The following is an 8,898-nucleotide window of genomic DNA, read 5'->3' as shown; positions in this document are numbered from 1 at the left end:
TCGTCTCGGCCTCCCTGGCCCCACCCCTCTGGCATGGACTTGGTGAAGGCTGAGAGGCAGGCACCAGGCACAGGCCTCCCCCCATCCTCTCTATCACCCGGCACTGACTTCCGGCCATGACATAGCGGCTGCGGCATTGGCGCCCACAACACAGCAGGAAGGGGGAGCGCACCCACACCCCAGCCCAGGCTCAGCTCACACCACTTATATCTGCAGCGCTCCCGCTCCCACAATCAGACCCGCGGGGCCCTCCACCTTTGGCGTCTGTGAGAACCAGCTTTCTGCGCGAGAAGCAGGCGCTCCTGTCTGTACAACATGAATTAAATATATTATCTGTCTTTGTGCTGAGTCACAGGACTTTCACAGTACAGTGGGGGAGGTGAGGAGGTTGGCGGGAGGCTGGGACCCTCGGGGCTGAGGGGACTGGGCTGGGCAGGTCTGGCCCCGCCTTGGCCTTTGTCATTCAAGGTGCAGCCGCAGTGGCACTTTGGGAACACAACAGAGGTGCTGAGTGGGGTGCTGGGCGAGGGTACCTGCGGCCCTGCATCTAGCCTGCGCCCGGGGTGGGCTCTCAGGATAGAAGCTGCCGTCCTGTCCCACCTTCTGGCCTTGACACCCTCTCCCCTGACCCCGCTCTGGGGTGGGGGGGGGCCGGAGCAGGAATGGGGTGGAGCAAGGACCAGAACCCCGGGGGCCGTCTCCAAGGAGCGCAAGCCAGCCTGGCACTGCATCTGAGTGCCCCAACCGTCTGGGTGCTGCCCAGGGGCAGCTTATTGGTGCTCAGCGGGATGAACAAGAGCAGCGGGAGGGGCAGGTAGGAGCTCTCAGAGGGCAGGGCCGCTCTTCCACCTGCTGACTTAAGGCAATCCTATCTAGGCTGGGGAGGGGCCGAAGGCAGGTGTGCCAGCCTCTCCGGGCCCAGCAGGCATCCGGCTGATACAGGGCACCTGGTGAGGAGGGAGCCAGACCGGCTGCGCTTGATAAGGGGGCTGAGCTCCTCCTCTCTGTTGCTCCAGCGACAGGCACCTCTGAGGTGGGGGTGGACCCTGGCATACACATTGGCACCCAGGATTTCAGGGTCCCAGATGTACCAGGTTCCTGCTCTGAGGGGAAGAAGGTCTGGGACGTGTGGGCTCTAAGGGGCCCGAAGGGCTCTGCCAAGCGGGTGAGCAGGCCCCAGGGAGGCCCGGCGGCACCTGTCCTGGCATAGCACTCTGCCTGGCACCAGGTTCTCCTGTCCGTGCGGAGCCCACCAGGGCGCCCGAACTCTGCAGGGTGGGCGAGGGTCCAAGGCCCCTCCTGCCCCGCACCTTCCCCTGGAGGAGCAGCTCCTCCCAACCCCTGGGCCAGTTGGCGAGGGGTAGGTATCCAGGGCCAGGCCACAGGGGAGGCAAGCAGGAAGCAGGCAGAGGAAACAGCCGTGACCAGCAGGGCTGCAAGAGGTCTTCTGGGCAGCCGTTAGCCCCGCTCCTCAGTCCTCTGAGGACACACAGGTCCCATTCTACCCACAAGTGTGTCCCTGGGCTCACAGCTGGGTGGGCCTGGCTCAGAAGATGCTCTGTCTCCGGTTCTTCCCTCGTCCTGGAGAAGGAGGGTAAGAGGCGGGGCTGCGGGCAGCAGGCTGGGCCCAAGGTGCCCACACCCACTCTAATCTCTCTCACTGGCCCAGCAAGCGTGGGCTGGGGAGCAGTGCAGTCTCCCCTACTTAAAAGCCTCATGAAGTTGTGACTTAGGGTCTCGGAGCCTCAGTTCCACAAACTGAAATTGTGGGCACCTGTCACCAAGGCATGTTTTGAGGATGAAATGAGATAAGGCCTGGGAAGCGCTGTCATTTCCGGGACCTGCTGTTGTAAGACAGGTGTGTTGCTCTGGGTGGAGGAGTGGGAGCTCAGCTTTCATAAAGAAGCCTGTGCCCCTCACCAGGGCTGCTTCAGATGCGGAGATCTGTCTGGGGAGGGGCAGGAGGCAGCAGGCACCAGAGGGAGGAAACCTGGGTAGGAGATAGGGAAACCAAGCCTTCCCTGCTCCCCAGGGGCCCCACAAAGGCAGACCAATGTCAGGGAGCCTGGGCTGACCACCCATCACGGGGGGGGGGGGGGGGCTGCTGGGCCCTAAGTCTGCCCCCTCCATGGGAGGGAGGAGCCACCTGTCCCGGCCTAGTAAGGAGTGGAGCGGGGGAATACAAGTCCCTACCTGGTTGCTGAAAGGCCAGGCCCCGGTAGCCTGGATCCTTCTGAAGTTGAATCTCCTTCAGGGAGAAGACGGAGGCAGCTGGGGTGAAAGAGGAGAGAGCTGGGGAGAGCTGGGACAAACCCCCACACCCACCCAGTTTGAGGGGCAGGGACCACTGCCTTGCTGGTGACCGCCTGCAGTTAGGAAGGCCACGTGCGTCTAAGTGGACTTTAGGCCTTGGAGTTTGGCCCTTAGTTATAGGCAACCCATGGAGGGGAGTCTTGGGCTCCAGCTTTTCTACCCTCACCAGCTTTCCTCAGTTCTGAGGGGGCCCCGCCTTCCCTCCCCACCTCCCCAGATACTCACTGTCTTCAAGCTGGTGCACACGCTCTCCCAGGGACCGGAAGTACGGATGGCTCAGGGCCGCCTCTGCTGACACACGGCTCTTGGATTCGTACTGAAAGGCACCAGGAGGGCTTGGGCTGGCTAGGGGCTGGGGGACCCCTCACCCACGCTAAGTTAGATCACCAAGAGGGGAGGGGACTAAGTGAAGCAGATGAAACAGAGAAAGCCCCTGGGGTCCGCTGTCAACCCCCACTTCTAGTTCAACCCAAGAGCTGAGGTCCGGGCTGAGGCTCCCAGAGCAGGGCTTCTGAGCGTGAGCCGCTCCTGGGACAGAGAGACAGACGCTAAAGCAATCACCGCCATACAGTGGATAATAGTGACGTTCAGACGCAGTAAACGACCTTTACGTGAGCTTATCCAAGACAAGCACCACACCCAGTGTGCCCCATGACCACAACCATCCTTGCTCACTGTATAAAATATAGGTTATTGGGCCCTGCCTGGTAGCGCAGCGGGTTAAAGCACTACACTGAGAAGCTAAAGCCACTTCCGCATGAGTTCGATTCCCGCCTGCCCCAGAGGTGACCACATGGAGCGACAGACCTCTCCTGACCCACCCTGCTGCTCCCCTCAGCAGTGTACTTCATTGATCTGCCTGTTCTGCTCCCCACTCTGTCTCTGGTGAAGCCTCTCACTGCCCCTGAGCCTCTGGCCTGTACCCCAGTTCTGTATGTACAAATAAATAAATCTTTAAAAAAAAAAATACAGGTTATTAATGCCACCTTGCAGTTGAGGGAACTGTGGCACAGAGAAGTTCTGTAACCCGCCTGAGGCCACACAGCCAGTAAGTGGGGCTGAACCGGCTGGAGTTCAGAGGTCTGTGTGGAAACCACCCCTGGAGGGCCCTGAGTGGAGAGCCCAGAGCAGACACAGGGTCACGCTTACGCGGGTGGGTGTGGAGTGAGGGAGACGTGCAGGGGCGGGGTGGGGGTGTGTGGAACCTGCCCTGGGGGGCCAGGGGCACTCACCAGGAGGAGGCTGCTCAGGAGGTTGATGCCATCAGGGTCCAACCTGCAGGAAGAAGAAGCTGACACAGGCCTAGCTTGGGGTGCAGGGAGCAGGGCATGCGTCCACCTCCAGGAGGGACAGTGGGGCCCACAAGCAGACAGGAGGTGGCTACCTGGGAGCTTGGCTGATGAGCGGCTGCGGGAGATACCGGGGGAAGTTGTAGGCTCGGAACTCCGACAGGGCTGTCACCCCGGGCCAAGTCTCTTCCGTGGGGGTCCCTGGAGAGACAGAGGGGATAGGGAGGACAGGGTGAGGGGCCGGGCCAAGGGGGACACAGAGGGGCGACAGGAGAAGGGGGCACACGGGTTCCCCCAACCCCTCCCGTTAAGCTCCCAGGCTCGCCCCAATCCTCCGTGCGCCGGGACTGGACGGAGCTCTGGCTCCCCCTGGTGGTGAGACTGACCGAGGAGTCGGAAGATAAGGTGCAGCTCCTCCTTGACCGTGGAGCCGGGGAAGAGGGGCCTCCCAGTGGCCATCTCGTAGTGGATGCAGCCCACGCCCCTGCAGAGCGGGTGGGAGGCGGCATCAGGCTGGGCCCCCTGGCCGGCCTCCTCCGCGGAGCAGGAACGGGGAGTGGAGGCTTCAGGAGGCCCTGGCCTCTCCCCTTTCCCTCCGCAAGGTGGGTCTGCTGCCTGTGACCCAAGTGTGGACGCAAACTTTTCCCAAGTGTGTCCGCACGGAAGAGAGAAGCCCACAAGTGTATCTCCCCGGGAGCCCCTGGCATAGGACATCATTGCTGTCATGGAAAAAGCTCGTTTTGCATCCTACACCGAATCCGAAGTTTGTTCATTTAACAGCAACAGAGCATGTCCCTTCCAAAAAATACAGAGCTGATGCTTGGAGAAGATTTATCATAGTCACTGTGTGGGCCCTTCTGTGCCCCTGCCAGCCTCCTAAGTACTATGGGGGGGATATTTCAGCACAGTCTTGCAGTTCTTGGAGCCGGTAACCTCTGTGTACTTGAGACTTCATCCTTTGACATCCGGCTGGGCGGGATGCCAAGTGGATTTTAGTCATGGGAGGGCAGAGAGTTCTTTACAGAGCCCCTCAGCAGCAGAAGGAATTCTGGGTTGTGGCCAGGTCCCTCCTGCTCCCCTGGGTGCCCTGTCACTCACCACATGTCGATAGGGGTGGAGTACTCTGTGGACCCCAGCAGCACGTCAGGGGGCCTGTACCACAGGGTCACCACCTCATTGGAGTAGGTCTTCGTGGGCACTGACTTGGCACGGGCCAATCCTAAGAACAGACATGTCACTGAAACCCCTCCCAGATGGGTCCTGGGGAGACAGCCAGCACCCCGCCCCCAACCAGCAGCCAGGGGGCTCCAGCCCTCACCAAAGTCAGCCAACTTCAGCTCCCCCCTCTCATTGATGAGCAGGTTCTGGGGTTTCAGATCCCGGTGCAGGATTTTACGACGATGGCAGTAGGCAAGACCTCGGAGCAGCTGGAACATGAAAATCTAGGGGGAAGGGGAAGCGCAGGGTAAGCAGGAGGGAGCCTGTGCCCTCTGAGGGACGCTATGCCCCTGCCCCATGGCAGGAAGGGGATGAGGCAGGAGCTGGCAGGGGCGAGGTACCTGGAGAGCCAGCTAGTGCTCCCGCCTGGCTGCAGCCACCCATCCCGGGGAGCCCGTCCGCCAGGGGTGCAGAGGGGCAGGAAGTCAGACTGTTCTCCGGCCCAGACTGAGGCACCGGTAAGCCCACCTATGTGAGGCTGTGGCTTTGATTCTTTGACAAACACCAGAGTCACTTGTCCTCCCAGCTTCCAGGGAGCAACCCTTCTCTGGGGAGTAATTCACACTCCCACTTGACAGATGCTCACAGTTTGAACCTGATGCTCACAGTTTGCATCCACAGCAGGGCAGTAGGGCCTGCAGGGCTACGGCTGTGCTGGGGAAGGTGCTCCCTGGGTGGCCAGCCAGGGACCTCTGACCTCTGATGTCTGAGCCACTTCAGCAGCCGGGTCTGAGTGGTTCCCAGGTGTGTGCTGGGGGCCCGAGGGTGGGGTACCTGCCACGGAGTCCTCACCTTCACGTTGTGCATGCTCATGAGGTTTCCACAGTGGTCCAGATACTGCTTCAGGTCACTGTCCTGGGACACAGAGCCTGGCTCAGCCCCGCCCTGTCTTGCCCCAGGGCCAGAAGCCACCCCAGGGGGTGAGCAGGCCCTGGCTCCAAGGGGCCTGTAAGCCCCAGGCCCACACCTGCAAGGGAGCACCTGAGAAGCTGAGTCTAGCATCAGCCTGGGCAGCCCCCACACCACCCCTGCTGCCCTCTGCAGGGAGAGCAGATGCCCGCCATGCCCAGCGCACCAGGTACTCGAAGACCAGGGTGAGGGACCGCTCCGTGTGGATGAGGTCGTGCAGGGTCACGATGTTGGCATGCTTCAGGTTCTTCAGCAGGGACACTGTGGAGACAGGCCTGCTGGGTCCCTGGGGTGTCACCAGCCCCGGCCCTCCCTTCGGGGGGCAGCCCAGGAGGCCCCACTCTGGCAAGGCAGCTCGGCCTCCAAGCTCCTGCCAGGGCTCGGCTCCACGGAGCCTCCTTCCAAAGAGCCCCAGGAAGGCGGGCCGGGCGCTGTGCCGGGCAGTCATACCCTCGCGAATGGCAGTACAGGGGGCCCCTTCCTCGTGCTCCAGCCGGATCTCCTTCAGGGCCACCAAGTTCTCTGTCAGTTTGCTGCGCCCCTTGAAGACCGTGGCATAGGTGCCCTGGGAACAGAGCCCAGACCCTCGAGAGCACTGCTTGGAGGGAGCACTCCCCAGAGGGAGCACTCCCCGGAGGGAGCACTCCCCGGAGGGAGCACTCCCCGGAGGGCTGCATGCAGCGCCCTGGCTCTCCCCTTTCTTCACAAAACTCTCCTCCAAAGCCCACCCCCTCTGGGATCTGCTCCTTCTGCACTGCTGTCGCCCCTGTTGACACCCCTGGGGTTCCCTCCTATGTTGCAGCCTTGCCTGCTCCTGGCCTCGGCCACACAGCCCAGTGCGCTGATGACAGATAGAGCCAACTCTCCCCAGTGCTGACTGTGCCAGCATTATCCATGTGCGGCCAGCGGCTGGGGCGCTCACAACCCCCTGTGGGGGAACATCTGTCTCCATTTAACGGGAGACACTAAAACACAGAGAGCAGTGAGCAGGTAACTCCCCCAAGGTTGGGCAGGTGCTTGCAGGGAAAAGACTGGACTCTGCTCAGACCCACAGCCAGTGTCCCTGGCTACTGTCCTCACCCCCGGAAGCTGGGCCACCCCAGCACCCACCCGAGGCCAGGCCAGACCCTGTGGAGCAGAGACAGAGAGCCGGGGGCAGGGGTGGGGGAGGTGGGAGAGGTGGGAGGGCGGCAGGCAGACCTGTCCCTCGGCCTAACCCTAACATCAGGCCGGTTGCCCCAGACCAAGCTCAGCACTTACCTCCCCCAGTTTGTCCAGTTTCACGTAGGTTTCCAGTTTCCCAAAGCCAATGTCGGACTGAGAGGAGAGACAGTGTCTTGTGAGCCTCATACCCCAGCGGCCACATACACAGACCTCCCCTCATCAGTACCACCCTCCAGCGTTGGGGAGGAAGGGGTGAGACTTCCCCAGGGGAGATGTTCTGCTTCTCCCTGAGCTCTGAGTACCGAGTGCAGGGCCCACAGCCCACAGCCTCTCTCCTCTGCCCACTTCTTCCAGCTCAGGGGTAGCTTAGCCTTTGGTACAGGTTCCTGGCTCCCCCGCCGCGCCTGTTGCGGCAGGTATTTGAAGTGGGACCCCCAGGTCTGTGTTGCAGCAGATACCCCCAAGTAAATCTGGTATGTCGCTGGGACTGGGAAACAATGCCCAGGAGACCACCTAGCTAGGCAATGGGTGTTGACCAAAGAGAACGAGCTACAGGGACACACTATGGCCAGCAGGCGGCGCCAAACCTCCGTGGCAGTGGCTGAGGCCTTGACGCAGACAGGCAAAGCCAGGACAGATGTGTCCGAGCTTGGGAGTGGGTGTCCGGCCTCTGGTGACCTCTGACTCTCTTGGGACTCACCAGAGAGGCACGGCGGGACATGCGGCTGAGAGGCCTGGGCACATCTGGACTCTCCAGCTGTAACTTCTGCAGGAACTCCTGGGGCAGGCGAATGTCCATGGGCAGGGACAGCCTCTTGCTGATGTCCTACCGTGGCCAGCATAAGAAAGGGACACTGGAGTTTGTTCCAGGGTAACCAGGGATGTGGCGCCCTGGCCTCTCACCCTGGGCCGTTTTCCCCAAGAAGCAGTTCTGAGTTGCCGTGTGAGTCCCCGGGGCCAGACTCAGGGCCACAGCAAGGCCAACCCGGGCTGTGACCTCAGACTCAGAACTGCTTAAAAACATCTATCCAGAGACACACGTGAACGCCCAGGAGTGTCGCCACCCAGGCAAGGCGCCCTCACGGGCTCTGGGACTCCCAGTCATGTGTTCCTATACCTGGCCACATGCATATGGGTCACAGGAAACCCAGCCAAACGGCCCAGCCTCGCACAACACACACTTAAGCACCTGGATCTCTTAACTTGCTTAATCTCATGGTGACCATTTTAAGACAAGGACATTGGTCACCGGGGCTGAGGCACCCGCTCAAGGTCATAGCTAATCAGTGGCAGAGCTGGGACAGGAACCCAGGGAGTCTGGCTCCGGGCACCCCCCTCCTGGCACACCTGAGGACGTGAGGACGCGCCCCGTGTGGGCACAGGGCAGGGCTGCGCCCTCACCTCCATGGAGAAGCGGCGCTGGTTCTGCCGCCGGTACTGCGGGCCGGGGGACGGTGGCCTGGGGTCCTCCCCGCCGTCCGTGGGGGAGGGGGTGCCGCACTGTGGTTGGGGGTCTCTGCCCAGAGGACCGAGCTGCAGGGCTGAGAGAGACAGGTGTCAGCTCCCCTCCTGCCCCTCTGGCCGGGACGGGAGGGGGTGTCCCGTCCCACCTGCATACCCCACCCCGAGGCTGGGGGGGGGGCGGGAACTCTCACCCTCATTGTGCAGGCTGTGGAGCTGGCTGAACTGCTCTGAGAACTCCGTCAGTGACTCCTCGATGGTCTCCGTGCGTGGCACGGACAGGGAGAAGCGGCGCTTGAAGTTGTTCTTCATCTTATTCATGGTCATGGTGGGCCGCGGGCAGGCAGCCAGCCGGGAGCTGAGACAGGAAGGGGAAGAGCAGTGAGGACAGAGCCGGGAGCGGGCGGATGCCAAAGGTGTCGAAGGTGAACCTGGCCTTGGTCTCCGCAGTCTTCACTGAAGTCCCAGCTGCCCGGTGGGGAGTTGACCCCTCTTCCTCCTGGTGTCTCTCATTCCCCCAGTACTGGTATTATTCACCTCCGTG

The 8,898-nt window shown here is 61.8% G+C and overlaps 1 protein-coding gene across 1 annotated transcript; it reads right to left on the bottom strand.

The window, feature by feature from the left end:
- Positions 1-309: 309 nt before the first annotated feature.
- Positions 310-8,681, bottom strand: CDK18 (cyclin-dependent kinase 18). Its single transcript, XM_004685551.2, has 15 exons — positions 8,549-8,681; positions 8,295-8,434; positions 7,594-7,719; positions 6,990-7,046; positions 6,180-6,294; positions 5,896-5,990; positions 5,613-5,675; positions 4,921-5,044; positions 4,701-4,821; positions 3,989-4,086; positions 3,698-3,803; positions 3,546-3,588; positions 2,539-2,629; positions 2,194-2,271; positions 310-1,581 (listed from the first exon to the last, which is right to left on the bottom strand). The coding sequence occupies exons 1-15, from the start codon at positions 8,679-8,681 to the stop codon at positions 1,547-1,549; spliced, it is 1,425 nt and encodes a 474-aa protein (XP_004685608.1). The 3' UTR covers positions 310-1,546.
- Positions 8,682-8,898: the final 217 nt, after the last annotated feature.

The sequence above is a fragment of the Condylura cristata genome, unplaced genomic scaffold (assembly GCF_000260355.1).
Source record: "Condylura cristata isolate star-nosed mole 26May11 unplaced genomic scaffold, ConCri1.0 scaffold00018, whole genome shotgun sequence".
NCBI lineage: Eukaryota > Metazoa > Chordata > Mammalia > Eulipotyphla > Talpidae > Condylura > Condylura cristata.
Note: the sequence above shows the minus strand (reverse complement) of the source record. Positions and strands in the feature narration are given on the sequence as shown.

Excerpts from the sequence above, each read along its gene's own strand:
- CDK18 (XM_004685551.2), bottom strand. The coding sequence starts at position 8,681 with ATGACCATGAATAAGATGAAGAACAACTTCAAGCGCCGCTTCTCCCTG. Across the intron at positions 8,435-8,548 it reads CCACAGCCTGCACAATGAGG|CCCTGCAGCTCGGTCCTCTG; the intron begins GTGAGAGTTCCC and ends TGTCTCTCTCAG. Across the intron at positions 3,589-3,697 it reads CTCATCAGCCAAGCTCCCAG|GTTGGACCCTGATGGCATCA; the intron begins GTAGCCACCTCC and ends TTCTTCCTGCAG.